The sequence below is a fragment of the Heteronotia binoei genome, chromosome 21 (genome assembly GCF_032191835.1).
Source record: "Heteronotia binoei isolate CCM8104 ecotype False Entrance Well chromosome 21, APGP_CSIRO_Hbin_v1, whole genome shotgun sequence".
NCBI lineage: Eukaryota > Metazoa > Chordata > Lepidosauria > Squamata > Gekkonidae > Heteronotia > Heteronotia binoei.
The window spans coordinates 79004001-79020529 of record NC_083243.1 but is presented as its reverse complement, the minus strand read 5'-3'; the positions used below and the strand labels follow the sequence as shown (position 1 = coordinate 79020529).

Here is a 16529-nt window from a genome sequence, read left to right as displayed (position 1 = left end):
TATAATCCCTCTCACCCCTGCATTTTCTGTTAAGCTTGTGTATTTGTTTCTAGTGTGAATCTATTTTCTGTATGTGTGGATTATTTTATTATTAACTATTAATAAAACAGCCTCCATTGGTTAAACAACAGTGGTTAATTCTGAGTAACCAAAGGAACAATCGTGGTAGACAATTAATGTAAAGCACTGTTACAAGCCAAAGTCTCCTTAAGAGCTAATGTTCCCTCAAAAATATTAGGGGACTCCCAATTCTGGTAACACAAGATTGACTATAAGTCACCTTAAGCAGCTAGAGGCAGTTGCTGGGATATGGGCAGGTGGTAGGCACACATTGAAGGTCTGCTTGTGAATATCAATGGTGCTCCATGGGCTTCTGCCAGCCTCTGCCCCTGTGCCCCCTCCCCCAATGATGCTGAGAAGTACTCCAGTGCATGTGGTTGCTCATGTTCCTGTGACAGCCCACAGTGGTCTGGACCTGTATGGCCCACATGACTAAAAGAAAAAATCCAGAAACCACTGGATGTGTTGACCATGAACTTCATATAAGGTGACTACTCTGTCTGTACAAATGTGATACCCTATAAACATAACAAGATCATGAAGGTCCGATGATAAAAAAAAATTAACCACACTAAACTGTGCAGTAGCAGGAACTTGTTTTCATTATTTGAAAAAAAAAATAAAATTCAAACTTTGTCGTCACATAAAAACATTGCATGAAAAGTAATAAACATATTTACACTTCTGTTTTTGATTATAAATATACATTATATACAAAATAATGTTACAAAATGTAGAAAGTTCAGTGCTTCTGATTTTCTTTAAATTACTGAAATACTAGACTTCATAATAAACTATGAACAGACACTAATATAAACCATATTATTGATTTCTGAAGGTCATTTTCATAATGGCCAGAACAGAAGGTCAGTAGTGAACATTCCAAGCAAGATTTGCTTGCACAATTCAAGACTGTAGGTGGACTAATCTAACACTGGGATTTTACAAGGTCAGGAACTCTTCTACCATAGAAAGCACAATCACAGTTTCCTTGAATGAGAATTCACTTCCTCTCTCTGCTTCCGCCATGTTCTCTTTCCCACAGTATTTGTTTATCACTACAAACATCACAGCACTTCCTATCTGAAATGTCTATTATTATTGCTGTAAGTGTATACGTTAAGTCTGTGTGAACTGCTCCTTTGGACTCCAAAATTTAACCTTATCCCTTTCCTTGCAGCAATGTGAATAGATTTAAGAGTTGCCCCATGGAATGCCCCTCCAGAAGTCAAGTTGGTTGCTGTACTTCTATTAAACATTTGGGAAGAGGGCTGTGAACTGCAGATAGCAGTGGTAGTAATGGTTCTGTAGCAGGGCCAAATAACTCCTTCCCTGGCTGTGACAACAGACAGTTTGGACTTTGAGATTAGGTGTGATTGTAGTAGCTTCAGGTATCTAACACAAAATTCAAATTCCTTCCAAGTGTGTATGATGGAGAAGAAACACACTTCTGTTTGTGGTGACTCTGCAGTGCAAAGGGTGTGAATACAGCTGATTGATTTTAAACGCACTGTAAGGCTTTCAAGTGAGCACTGGAATTAAGTATCCTCATAAAAAGGAGAAGGAGCCAATATTCATTTTTAGATTCATGGATTTGGTTGTGGTAGAGAAAAAGGACCAAACCCATAATTTTACTGCTTGGTTCACTGAAGCATCATCACAAGATAAAATGCGGTGTCTAGATCCATCTTCCCTTTATCCTATTTGCCTTCACATTGCCTAGAATACATGAAAAGGCAAAAGGGACTTAAAATAGATGAGCTAGAGGAAGTTTATCATCTATCCCTGGCCAATACTGCTTGAATTCTGTAAAAAAAACTTGTGGGAGGTTTGTCTCTATTTGGGTTCTCTAGATTCTCAGACAAGCTTTAGGCACTTTTCAAATCCAGAAGAAACATTGGGTTCATTTAACTTAAATCCATTATCTGCATAGCAACATTTGCTTCTTTATTAATTCATTCTTCTCAAGATATTGTTGATATACATCTGTGATGGACTGAGTGCCTTTTGCACCTACTGGCACCTCCCAAGACCGAATTTCTGGAAATTGTCATAACTGTTCATGAGCAACTGGCAGCAATGTAATTTCAAAGGCTAGTAAAAGATGTCATTCTGTCTGTCTCCTCCTTGTAGTCAGTTAACATTCCTTGTATGAGACTTCAAAACAAGTTAAAAGGGAGCAAAAAAGTCTATTGCATCCTTTAATAAATTCACTGTCCAGTTCACCCGCTTCCATCCTTTCCGTCTCCTCCTGAGAGCAGCAAATTGCATATAATTAAAGAATCCAAGTCCAATCCAATTCTGAATTGTAAACAATGTTGCAGGAACATCCACCTTGTGGCATCTCCGAGTCTGAGGTGCAAACAGAACTGGCTTCATTCTTATACCTGTCCATAAAAAATAAGGAACAGAAGGTTGAATGCAGCTAAACATTTCCTTGGATGGAAGTTATTTCCACCTGCAGAGTGTGACTTTCTTGCCTCCCCCACCCCACATTCTAAAATGCCCTCCCCCAGTGGACATGCAACCCCAGAAACACCGTGATGGGAAAGCTGGTAGTCTCCCATGGGAGAAGGGGAATTGACACCCTCCCCTTCCGTCTTTGGAAATTTTCCAGTGGATCCAGCCCAGAGCATACAGAAATTCTCATAGGCAGTCCAATACATATTTTAAATAAAACAAGGTAAATTTAGACAAAGAACCTCTAATGCAACCCCAGACTCAAGTAGCAGGCTCTGTGGTAAGTATTTTAAAACTTTTTCTTCAATATCTGTGAGAGAGCTTAGGGTTCATTATCTGAATTTACAAATCATTATCTAAATTAATTTAATTATGTTTATTTTCTGTGTTTAGTATTCTCAGTTATCAGTATCTTTTCTTTGGTGCTCAGCCCCTTAAACACAGAAGCACATATATGAGAAAGGGCGGAATATAAATCAGCCAAATAAATAAATAAATATTTATCTTATAGATTTATTTGTTTTCCATATTTAGTTCCTTTGCTTGTATAGTGTGAAGTAGTCCTAAAAAGAGTACCATGCTCCACCTGCCAGTATTTCGCCATATATACAAATGCTACTTGAAGCTGAATTGCTGTTTCCAGGTTTCAATTATATTAAAAAATTAGATGCTACTTTTCTGTATATATTACATATATGCATTACTAGATGCAAGAATGACATACCTCTGTGGCTATAACACATTCATTTCTCTCTTCTGTTATCACAAAGACAGACTGGTAAATGGAATCTCTTGGCGAGCATATCGTTGATATTCTGCATTCTGGCTTTTCACTGCAGGAAATATACAAACACTACCATAAAAACTGAGCAAAATAATTTTAATTTCATATGTCAGAAAAGGATCTTAAGATTCCAGTACAGTTATTGTAGATTGGTCCTGAATGATTAAAATTATATAGCAAGCTGAAAGCCTTTGAGGAATTGTGGGGAGAAGGCACAGTTTGGAAATCCCAGCTCCTCTGGTCATTCCAAGCAACTTAAGCCCATTTAGTCTTCAGGTTATTTTCAAGGGCTTTATCCCTTGTTATTTGGTTCAGTTTTTTAAAAAAATCATGTTTTTCTGCCTACTTGAAGAGCCACCCAAATAAGTGGAGACCTCTGCCTTGGCTGTGGGTAGCCTTGTTCTTTCATTATCAACACCGAGGCCAGATAGTTTACTATTAAATATAACATAATGATACCAATTCCAGGGGTTCATTTACTCTCTGGCATGACCAAGAAGTATAACCAGGCTAGACTAGAGCTTTCAGAAGCCAAGTCATCCTCTAACGAAGTAAAACAACTGTAATCTCTGACATCTGTGACAGTAGCCAAAACCTGCCCTTTTTATGGGAAAGATACCAGGAACAGGGGCATCCCCCCACCCCCGTTCCTGAATACACACCTTTACTATTTCTTTATCTTCCGATAGTGTTCCAATATTACATGCAAGGCCCAAAAGAATGCATGTTGAAGGCAGAGGATAAAGGTATGATTCAGATCTGAAAATGTTGTCTACTGATACAGATCTATAAAGTGATTATCTACCTTTTCTCTGAACAAATTAGTTCCCAGCCCCTTTTTTTCTTTTTGCAGTTCTAATTAGGAAAGTAAATCACTTCTAAAACTTAGCTGTTAATAATCATGGAAGTCCACAATACAAAACAGTAAAAAGAGATTTTCAGTCTACTAGCCGCACTAATGATCAGACCTGTTTCTAATGTATTCTTTATTCAAAATCCTTGAACTCACACATAACCTTCCCTGTTCACCTTGTACAGGTGAATTTTGGAACAAGGGCTTCCTAAGGATATAGAAGGAACTAAATTCATACCTGTGTAACCAGAAGGCTGATTTCTCTCCTATACACTTTTCACTTTTATGGTATTTATCTTCCTGAACTCCTCTGCTCGTCAATTCCTTCACCAGATTATAATCCCAAATGTGATTCTTAGGTTTGTAGTTTGATTTCTCCAGTACACAGTCTACTTCAAGGTCTTTGTTTTTATTTGTGTTTTTAAGCTGAGAAGCAGGGATGAGATTTTCCTTCTGGAAGTCTGACAAATTGTTCATTGTTTCTGAATTATGCTCAGGGTGCCTCTGCATCTGCCGGATAACTATAGCTATCATGCAACACAATATGAGGAGGGCGACAAGCCCAACTCCCATGGATATAGCCACCCATGGAACTGGTTTAGCAAGCTCTGAATCAGGCTGCAAATTCACTGGAAATTCACAATGAGTGCCCATGAAGTCAAGAGGGCAGTGGCAAGCAAAACTGGTAGCATATAGCCTAGAATAGCATGTTCCCCCATTCTGGCATGGCCCAGAGGCACACTCATCCCTTATATCACAATTCCTGCCAGTGTAACCTGGCATGCAAGTACATGTATAATCATGTGTAGTCACAAGGTCATGACAAGTTCCTCCATTGGAACATGGATTTTTGGAACACTTGCTGATGTTTATCTCACATTTCTGACCATAGAATCCAGGACGGCAACGACACACACGCGTCACACCCAAAAGAAAGCATTGCCCACCTATGAAGAAAAAACACAAGTAAAAAGGTTTTAATTCCAGATACTGAGTAATGTCCTGGTTAATTACTAGTTTAACATTTAGTGCCCAATGGGTACTTCTAAGTACTGTAATGAGCACAGAAATCTCTGTCCTAGAAACTTATACTATACAAATTCTACTAGTAGGAAACCAGAAGGAACCTATGAAAATTGTTGAAGGATCAGTCTTATTGGGCTGTTGCACCTTCTGCACTGAGCCCCTTTTCCATTGTGTTGAGAGCTGGTCCTGTGTAGATAGTTAGAAAAGCTCTCATGTACTACAGGAATGTTACAAAGAAATTTCTTGAGGGAGAAAGAGGGAAACTACAAGCCTGTGCTTATGCACAAACAACTATGGGAAAAATAGGATCAGATTACTTATGGGAAACAAGCAGGCAGGCTTCTGCATTTTTAAAGAAAAAAATGTCATAATTTTAATTTACTGAAATATTCCCTTAAATAAATGGCTATGCCTCAATAAGACTATATCCTTCTTTCCTAGCCTTTATGACTCTGTCCCTTCAGTATCTGTTGTAAGTCATATTTTGCTATCATATATGCATGCAAGCACCATTTCTAGATGCTTCCACAGTTTCTCTCCATCCTCCCATGGGGGAATAAGAAGCTCGCAAAAAATAATTTTGGGCCGAACACATTATATTGTAATGGGTTACCAGCCTCTCTCCACCTTATTTTTCCATTCAGTCTGCCAAACTGATTTCAGTGTTTCTTTCTTTTCTTTTTTTTTAAAAACCTCTGTTCCATGTAACCTATGAAGTTCTGGAGTCTGAGAAAAGAGGCTAAGTATACATTATCCTAGGAGTGCAAAACTGACAGATCTAACCTACTAATCAAAGTTGCTTCCATTCTTTTCTTCAAAATGTTAAATCCTTCTGGTGTAAGAACATACCATTAGCGCAAGGGTTATTAGTACATCTGTCTTCTTTTTTTTCACAATTGGATCCTGTAAACCCCATAGGGCAAAGGCAAGAATAGCTGGTTCCTTTTTCTTTTTCCAGGCATGTGCCACCATTAAAACATGGAGAATCAGCACAAGTCAAGGCACTATGCTCACAGTTAACACCATCATATCCTGGAGGACATGTACATTTGTAGTCTTTTCCCAAATCCTGCAGAAAAAAACAAGCAGAAGACATTTTGGACTTAGACCTGTAGAACTGCAGGTACTTTGAAGGAGAAAGTTAGCTTTGTATTCTTTTCTGCTTTTCCAGTTAGCATGGATTACTGTGCAGAGAGGACCCAAAACAAATAAAAGAGAATCAGCTTGAGCTGATACAGTGAAAGGGACCAAGGAATGAGCTAATCTAATATTCTATTTATTTCATCACTGAGTATTGAATATTTACTTCATTTATACTCCACCTTTCTTCCACAGGAAACCCAAACAAGTTTACACTGTTATCCTTTCCTGCATTTTATCCTCACAACAATCCTGGGTGGTAGGTTAGGCTGAGAGTATGTGACTGGCCTGGAGTCATCTGGCAAACTTCCATGGCAGTGTGGGAATTCACATCTGCCATTTAAGCTTGCTGAGTGACACTGGTGATCACATATCACCTGTTTGTCTTCTTGGCTGTTGTTTTTGGTCAGAGGTAAATGTCATTATACCAAATTAGGGCTATTATCGTATACCAAAACCTCTATCTGAACATAGATTGTCTTGTAGGTGAAGAAAAATAAACCAACACAATGACTAAGCAATGGTTCTCGAAATCATGCTACCATTATACCACATATTTATTAGTGGAAAAACACTGGAGTGCCACTATGCTCAATTCATACTTGACTAGCTGTAGTTGGATATTAGATCATAATTCCTGCCATATATCCTAGGGAAACAGCACTGAAGCAACAGTACAGATTATTTAAATACCCAATTTAATTACATCTGTTGTCTAAAACAGAACTGCTGGATGATGTTCTTTTCACATGTAGGAAATGTTATTAACCATTTGTGGAGCTGTGCATGTACACACTATCAAAATGAAACAGGTAAGGCTGAGAATGACATTGAAGAAGAAAGTTTCATCTGGACTAAATTAGTATAAGGTATCAAGGGATATGATATCATGATAGATGTTAAGGTGACAAGGGTGCATATGACATCTGAAAACAACTGACTGGTTACACAAACAGAATTGGAGAACAGCTTTGTACAGTAGCATTTTATTCCTTCTATGCAGCACAAGTTCACTGTCCACAATAAGGCCCATGGGGTATATGTATGTTTATACCTTGGGAATCACAAGGCTTTTCCAAACTACAACATGAGGGGGATCACCATCTTTGCATCAGTTTATAACTGTATTATCTGTATAAAGGATGGCCTTACTTTTTCATTGATGCTACAGTGCCTCCTTGCTTTCTTCTCAAGCGTCCAGGAAGAGCCTCCATGATAGTAACCACTACTTAGGCAAATTACCATTTCTTACTGTAACCTACTCTGCAGGGCTATTGTGACATAAAGTGTGACAATCTTGTCCATGTTACCCTAAGCTCTTCAGGAGAAAGACAGGGCATGAATAAAATATTTTGAAAAGTGACTTTATTACCCTTTTCACAAATCAATCTCCAATATAAAGTTAGTCCTCACCGTGCAAGTTCCTCCATTCTTGCAAGGGTTACTGTCACATTCGCTGATATTCCGTTCACAGTCAATGCCAGTGAAGCCCTCTTTGCAGGAACATGTATAACTACCTTGGCCAGTGTTCATGCAAGTGGCTCCATTTTTGCAGGGTTTATGATGAGTGCAATAGTTCAGATCTAGAAGACGTAAAAGCATGCAAGAAGAAAAAAAACTTCCGTCAATGAGATATTTATGTTTCAACAAATGACAGCACCAAAGATGAGGCACTATAAACAACAAGACTTTAGACAAAACAGCTTTAGCTTATTGTCAGTAGAAACTCTAAAAATTGCATAGCTTCAATGCAAAGTATAAGGAGCAGGATAAGAATCTGATTAGAGGACTACTCAGCAGGCCTAAAGTTAAAAAAAAAAAAGCTTGTGTAAGGTCATTTCTTTAACTTCTCCACAGATTGGTTCTCAGTTTTTGCTGGAATGAGCAAAGTTACTGAAAACGTTTCTCTGTGTTATGAAGACGTAGCATAGAGGCAGTTCAACACATGGCTCTATGTCCAGAGGACAACATATCAAAGTGACAGGAAAGGAGATGGCCTTGAGTGTGCTTTTAGAATTATCTCAAATAACTAGTTCATGAAAAAGAAAGTTATCAGCCTTCAGGGTCACAAAACAACCAAGGAAGGATGGCATACTGCTAATAACTACAATGGATTGATTGTAGGGGGTCAATCAGCATTTCACCTGCTGCTGCTATCAAAATATACACATCCCTTATAAGGGATCAGTGGAAGTCCTTAGTGAATTGTTTGTGCATGACCGATGACTTTAGAGCTCACCATCAGAAAGCCTTAAGCCCTGAACTCTGAGATGCTGAACAAGCCTTTAACTGTATTAGTGGACTAAGAGCCCACACTCTTATTAGTACATGACTAAGCCTATTAGCAATAATGAGATTTAATTAAGCATTTGAGCTGAATAGAAGTCTGTACAGAAGAGCAGATACCTTACAAAACAACTCATGCGACTAGTGTACACATTGAGTATTGGTCCTCAGACTTTGGATTGGATGCTCCTAATCCAGTCCACTAACAGTGGTGAAAAAAAGGTGCTACCATTAGCAGAACAGATGTGTGTGACCCTACCTTTCATCTTCACAAAGTGTCTTCAAGATATTCATTTAAATCTGTGGCTCTTAAACCCATGAAACTAAACTAGCATCCTACACTGTCTTGTGTTTTAACTGAAGGATTTTTAATTGAAGGATTACAGTTAATTGCACAGCTAGACAGAATAAACATAGCTAACGTAAGTAAACAGTTTATATATGTGGCTAATAAATAACCGCAAGCAGGCAAAACACTTTTTTACTGCTTAATATAGACACATAATTCTTTCATGTAGTTAGGGTATGACATACCCATATGGATTTTTTTTTGCCATCAAGTTACAGCTGGCTTATGGTGACCCTGCAGGGTTTTCGAGACATTCATAAGTGGTTTGCCATTGCCTGCCTTGTCATGACTCTGGCATGCCTTGGAGATCTCCCATCCAAACACTAGCCAGGATCAACTCTGATTAGCTTCTGAGATATGGTGAGATCAGACCAGCTATTCATGTCACCAATAGGGATATCAAAACAATTTTAAAACTCTGTTTTAAATGTATCTGTGTGACTAGAGATTTAAAGTTCTACAGCAGACTCCAATTTAGATGTTAAGTAACCTGCAGTATACATCCAAGTTATATCAGCATCCCAAAGGTATGCTAGAGCTGCACTGGTGTAGACATTATGCTGGTGCAGATACAGGTGCAACTGGGGTGAGTTGTGGGCAACGCAGGACTTAGTCTGCTTTCTAACTCCATTTTGCCAAAGCCACTTGTACTGTTGTCACACATCCAGGTGGCCTTGGGATGTAGGCCATGCCAGGCTTTGTCACAGCCTAACCATCAGGCTCTCCCTGGCACTGTTGTCTGGGGCTCTGGCATGGCCTCTATCCGGTTCCAACAGCCACTTCTGTTGCACTGTAAGGCCACAGGATGCCAACTTGTGCCACCAGCAAAGCAAGAGCACCATGCAAGCAGCAGTGCCCCAACTTCACCAGTGTTTTAGGATTGAACTGTTCTTCATTGGTAGAAATAAGAAAGATCTGAAATTTATTTTTGATGGGAAATGTTAATAAAACTACATGAATGAATGGTCTTGATACATAGCTGTATGAGGTTTTAGTATGGGATCTTAGTATGGAGCACATGACAGGTCTGAAAGATGAATGTGTCAATCCAAACAGATATTTTGGGAAAGTTCCTTCATGCTTTCATCTAATGATTGTTAGCATGACTAAGTAGGAAAAACTTTGAAATTTGATTCCAAAAGTAATGATAATCCAGGAGAACCTGACAAACTGTGTGGATCCAGATTTTTTAACATTAGGAACACAGAGATTTAAATAGAGGGAGAAACTGAATTAATATTAATCCATTCTTGCCATAACAATATCAACTAACCTTGGTCACAGAAAAGACCTCCCCAGCCTTCATCACATATACACTCTCCTGGTTTCTTACAGGTCCCATGGCGGCAACCTGCATGAGGAACGCATTCATTACAGTAACGACCTCGCCAACCACTGCGACAGCTGGAAAAAAATGGAAATCAAATGTTATAAGATTTTGATGGCAATGGGTGCAGGATAGTATGATTTTACACACAAGGTGAGATATAGTATCTACTCACATGCATTCTCCTGGATTTCTGCAAAATCCATTTTTCTCTGTGCATCCAGCTAAACAGATAGCTGTGAAAAAATATGCTCGGTTACAATTTAAAATGTAGATTTTTCAAAATACTGTGAATACCTTAAACACTAAAACAAAACCTTGAATAACAAAACCTTAAGCAAAATACCTTCAATACCTTTCAAAATATCTTGAACACTTACCATGTTTGTATTATGCTTTTTCTACAAGAATCTTGAGGTCCAAACCTGCCACCACTTTTTAATCTCAAAACAACTCTGTGAGGCAGGTTAGGCCGGGCAGGCGGTAACTGGCCAGCAGAGTAACTGACTCTGGCTCATTCACATAAATGTCATTTTGCAACCTGGATATTTTATGGCACTCCTTCCCCCAGTTCTGTTCTAAAGATATTCATGTCATGCACAGAATTATACCAATCCATGTAAAATGTGCAAATATACCTGGTTTTACAGAAAGTTACACAATCTAGATATATGTAATGTTTTTAAAGGATATGGAGGAAAGAGGAAGGCCTCAGCACTACCATTGTATGTAAATATAGATTTCCTTTAGGCCAGATTTAGATTTGTTTTCACAACAAATATAGGTTTGGTTCTCCAAGATGAAGGAGGCAGGGGGAGGGAAATGTGTTTGTATTTTTAAATCTCCTACAGCTGTGCTGCCTTTGGTTTTATTAGGTTTGGTGGTAACAGTGGTATATGTGCATAATGTTTACAGTTCAGCAATGGTGTAAGCTCTAAACTTTGCAGCATGTATATACTAGGCTGGTTCAAATGCCCATGACATAGATATAATAGTCCCCCCCTTCAGTTCTTCTAAGAAGCTGTACTGGTGGATGCAAATTACTATAATAAAAAACAGATAATATGATGATGGTAATAGCTTGAATCTCTCTCTCTTTAAAAGTTATAAGAGGAAAGTTATAAAGCAGAAGGAATAAGAAGAACCATTTGTGACAGACACACACACCTTCCCTACAAGACCTGTTATTCCAAGGGAACAAGGTGCAAACAGACGGGAGTTTCCAACCTGTATTTTTTGTGGCTCTAGACTGTCCCGCCCCCCACAACCACCCATGTTAACAGAGTGGCATTTGCTTCAGTAATCTGGATAGAGAAAGAAGGGATTCTAGCCAGGAAACCTGATGTAGCCAGTATGAAGGCACACCTGTAGCCTCCATATGCATGGTGAGAAACATCTCCTATGGTTACAACTAAAAACTATTTTGAAAAGCACTTAGCAAGGACCCCCGAAATTGCTAATTTGCAGTGCAGATGTAGGAAATGGTGCCAAAGACTTCCAAATGATATTTTGAGAGTGAACTATGTAGAACTAAAAGGCACTTCACATATTGCTTTTCCTGCTCTGAATACCATACTTTTGAGTACTTATACCAATAATTACTTTCTGAGAAAAAGTGCACATTCCCCATGAATGAGAAAGAGATGCTTTCTGCAACATGTTATTAATTGTTGTACGTTTTATTATTATGTATACTGCCCTGTACCTTCAGGGGAGGGCAATCAACTCATCATCACCATTGTACCAATTTTACCTGTACCGATAAAACTGCACAGTGCACAGGGACCTAGGATTGAAACGAGTTCCCTGCCACATTACAGGAGACATACATGCTTGCTGCTGTCCAAATTTAGGTTCTGCAGGCAGGGTAAGAGGGGAAGTGAATATGTAAGGAATAATTTGTCTGCACATTTGCAAAACCATCAGTGGACACATGCAAGTGAATTGAAATATCAGTAGCTTCTTGGCCATGCCCATTGATTGATTGGAGACATGCATTTCCCTTGACCCTTTGTATATTTAAATCACCAAGGGCTGGTGTAACAGCAGGTACAACAAACAACAATTTGAAGCATGTGTAGTGTTATGGACCAGTGAGGTGGTTTTTGTTGGTGGTGTTGAGTGTTCGTGTGCTGGGCGGGTCTAGGGGGCATTTTTGCCATTCCCCCCCGCCCCCCAGCAGGCATAAAGGTGTGTTGGTTTTGGTTCTTAGCAAGCCAACTGAAAGAAAGAAAACAGGGCTATTTCCCTGTAAATGACACTCATGTGGAGAGCTGCTAACACCTGCCTTTATCTAGCTCTATAGCCCGCCCTTACACTCCTTGCCAGTCTGCCTGCCTTTTTATCCTGTCCCCACACTTGAGGCATGCCACCTCACAACTTGTGCCTCATTAGGGTGCTTTGACTGGAAATTTTATCCTGAAAATCTTGCAAGTCTGTCTGTAGCAGCAGAAAAGAGTAAGAGTCCACTAGCACAAGACTGACAAAATTTAGGCCGGCTTTCTAGGGAGCCACTGCTCAGCCACCTGGTGCTAGCGGACTCTTATTCTTTCCCCCTGAAAAAGCTGTCTCTAGGCCATTCTGGGCGCGAATCTAGTTCGCCTACTTCAGACCAGGGCAGCAGCCTGGGTTCCATCCCCCAACACTTGCTACTTCGCCTCCAGCCCAACACCTCTCCTTCGCCGCCTTTCCCTCACTCTCGCCTCCCCCCGCCAGCTTCTGCCAAGCACCGCCGGCGGCGCTATGAAGCTCCCGGAGCAGCAGGGGGAGCTGCCGCCTTCGACTGTTCGGCAGTGTCGCTCCCCCCCCCCCCCCGCAGGCGTTTCCCGCCAAGTTCTGCTCGCTGGTTTCGCCGGCAGAAGCACATCGCAGCATCTAAAGCCCTCACCTTCTGTGCAATAGTTCCCGGTCCAGCCTGTCATGCAGGCGACGCTGCCGTCAGATTCGCAGAGGTAGTGGCCGAAGCGGTCGTCGCGGCCCCTGCAGAGGCGGGAGCAGTTGTCCCCATAGTAATGCTCGTGGCACACCACGCGGTAGGAGTAGCTCAGCCTGGCCCCCTCGCTGCTCTGCTCATCCTGAAACCAGTCCTCGCCCACCGCCAGCGCCCGCTGGATCGCCATCTTGCTGATGAGCCACTTCTCGGCGGGCGGCTCCGAACCTGCGGCGGGAAGAAACACTCCGTTGGGGGTGGGGTGGGGTGGGGGAGCCTCTCCCTCTCTCTGCGCTATCAGCACCCTACCCAAGAGGTGCCACTTCACACTGCCCCTAACTTGAAAAGAGTGCCCATGCTACCAGTGTTCAGTGGTAGCCTACCACTGTGCTGTGTCAGTCCCCCAAACACCATCCTCCATTCCACATATGCTACATTATTTGTCACAATGGCATCCTCACAGGTCGGTTGACAGCTTAAAAAAATTGTAGGGTTTCTATGTCTTTAGGGGCTGAGTAACAAGCTACAACTGAACAGATGAACGTTTTCGTATCACTACATTCGCTGAGCAAATCCTTCACTTGTTGCATCTCTCCTTGCCATGGGCTTCCTAGCAGAAGCAAAACAGCAACTCTGAATCACAGGGCACTCCGTGATTGGTTACATTTGTAGTTGCACTGCAAAACTATCAGTGCTTCTTTCCATCAGTGCACCTTTGTTGTTTCCAGTGCCTGCAATCCCCACATAGTATGCAATCTCATTTTACTGTACCTAATGCCACTACACACTACACCCTTATTGAAATGATTCTCACATTACACTCCTGTGTGAGCAATCTCTTCCCAGTGATAACAGTAACGAGCTTCAGTGCTCAGGTGCATGCAAATTTAAAGTACCAGCCAGCAGCAATGCCTTATTTTTATTTTTAAAAAAGCTTTGCTCCTTTTGATTGGGGGCGTAAACAGAGTTCAAAGATTTACAATAGTACCTAAGGCAAAGGATTTCCAAGTAAAGAAAAACAACCAGGCAGCCAAAGACAATTGTGGCATTGTTTTGTTATTGTAGTTGAATTGCCATTAAATAGTTTGTCGTTGTAGTTTAATTGCAGAAGAATGCAATCCATATAGTGTTGGTAACATCAATCAGCTAAATAATAGGGGTTAAAATAATAAGCAGCCTGTAGCATATGAAGACACTAGATATGCATTGGGCTCAGTCATATGGAGAAAACAAGAAAAAACCCCCACTGTACTACACAATCTCTTTTCTGTGGTCTTCAGAATCAATGATTGTTAACCAGGGTCCTGAAAAGTTTTGCAGAAATCTTTTCAAAGTTGTGCTGTTGAAATATCCTTTTCCTCTGTGTCAGAAAAACATCCCAAAGCCATTATTCCTTTTCCAAAAGGGCGGAATTTGAAAAAGGTGTAAAATACAGGAAAAGGCAGTCAGGATTTTTTTGGCAGCCTTGTAGTTTTCTCACCAAAGAGCTCCTTTCTTTCCCACGCCAAAAATAAACGAGAGGAAACGCAATTGTGTGGAGATTAAGTAGGGGACAAAAATCAAAGCAAAACTGATGTAGGGAATAGCTCTGGCTTGCGAACTAAAGCAAGCAGTGAAAAGATATTTAAACATCTGCATGACGGCACATTTCTTTAGCTTTATGAAAGCGACTTTATAATGATTTTGACTGACTTAACTAATTCCTTTTAAAGATTAAACACCACTTTTGAAAAGCCGTCGCCCCCTAGTGACTACAGAGTGAAATAGTATTCACCTGCTGGAAAGTAACCTTCAGGAGCGTGCCAGGCTTCAATGATCAATGAGAAAGTTCCCTGTGAATGAAAAGAAGGAGTGAGAGGAAGTTACAGAATTTAAGACAAGGAGAAAGCTCTTATGAAAAGTGATCGGAAAGGGCATGGTCCGCCTAGGAGTTTAAAACAATCGGGTGAAACCAGAAAACCGCTGGCTGGGAGTGTTGGCAGGTCGTAGATATACATTTCAATTAATCTAATTGCAGATAGCATTACTTTGTCTGAGTCAATGAAATGGAGCTTCCTCAGCACCGCTTTCATCTCCTGGGAAAACGTTTCTCTTGTTTGTCATTATTGTGCAGAGGGGGCTCTCTCTGACTTCTCTTTCCACTTCGAGATGAATTTTGCTGAATGCAACTTTCTCGTTTTACACACATTTACATTTCGGTTCATCTTATGCAACTCTTAAATTTCTAAATGGACATTTCGCAATGGATGCATTCGACTGCAGCTGTTTCTATTCAACGAAGTTACGGCAATCTATGTAAGAGGGATGCGCCCGGCGGAGTGGCGTGCCCTTTGCTTTCACCTCCCTCCCCCTCACACATCTGTTGAAGGCGAGAGCTCACCGGCCAGGTGAAGTTAAAAGGCAACTTGATGGGGCTGCCAAATCCCTCCGTTTCTTTGATGGGGAAGGAGTCGATTCCCAGCACAGGGGTGATGATGCTTCCGAAGGTGCAGGACCCCGGCGAGATCACGGTCTGAAAATGCTTCAAGCAAACGCGAAAGAAGGTCCTGCAGCCAGCCGCGCAGGGCTCTCCGCTGGCCAGGGAGCGCTGGCCATTAACAAACTCGCGCAGCTCCAGCTGGAAGACGCCTGAGCCGGATGCCCTCTGCACAAAGAGGAGACAGACACAAATCAGACCTTACCCAACCCACGTTTCGTCCTGCAGCTGCTTGTCTGTCACCCGCTTCCCTCTGGGAGCGAGAGCCCTTTGCCGCCGCCGCCGGCCGGGGTGCCATTACCTGCAGAATCACCGTCAAGGCAAACGTCAAGCCAAAGAGGGGTAAGGCTGCCATCCTCTCTCCCGCTCTGCTTGCTGAGGGCTTCAAACTCTCCCTGGGACTGAAGTATACTTCGCTCTTGTATTCCTCAGGTCGTCCAAGGATGAGCTTCTGTCTGGCCGCCGAAGCCGGCGTCTGCACTTACTTCGAGGAGCCGCTTCCAAATATTCCCCAGCCCGAGCGGGAAGATAAAATCCAGGTGGTTGAAAGCATCCACTTGAGGGGATTAATCCTGTCCTCGGCGAGAAAACTTTTGCTGCGATCGCCCTTGTAAACTCCCAACCCGAGTGGAAAGACGCTCAAGGGTGTCTGTTTCGTGCGGGATTGCTCCTCCTCCAGGGCTAGCAGCGCTCGCTCGGTCAATGGAAAACTTGCTTCCCTTCGAGCTGTTTATATAGTTGCCTCTTGTCCTCGCAAGCTCATTATGTAAACTGTCAGTCAGACTCAGGCGGTCCCTCCCCTTTTTCATCATTCTGGAAAAGAAACCAAATGTTGCAGA

The 16529-nt window shown here is 41.4% G+C and overlaps 1 protein-coding gene across 1 annotated transcript; it reads right to left on the bottom strand.

Annotated features, from left to right (window-relative positions):
- Nucleotides 1-639: 639 nt before the first annotated feature.
- On the bottom strand, nt 640-16462 carry DLL4 (delta like canonical Notch ligand 4). The gene is made up of 11 exons (XM_060262127.1): nt 15992-16462; nt 15595-15858; nt 14989-15046; nt 13173-13442; nt 10461-10521; nt 10232-10362; nt 7737-7906; nt 6033-6252; nt 4396-5104; nt 3245-3353; nt 640-2447 (listed from the first exon to the last, which is right to left on the bottom strand). Exons 1-11 carry the CDS (start codon nt 16043-16045, stop codon nt 2442-2444), a joined length of 2052 nt encoding a protein of 683 aa, XP_060118110.1. The 5' UTR covers nt 16046-16462; the 3' UTR covers nt 640-2441.
- Between the last annotated feature and the right edge of the window lie 67 nt (nt 16463-16529).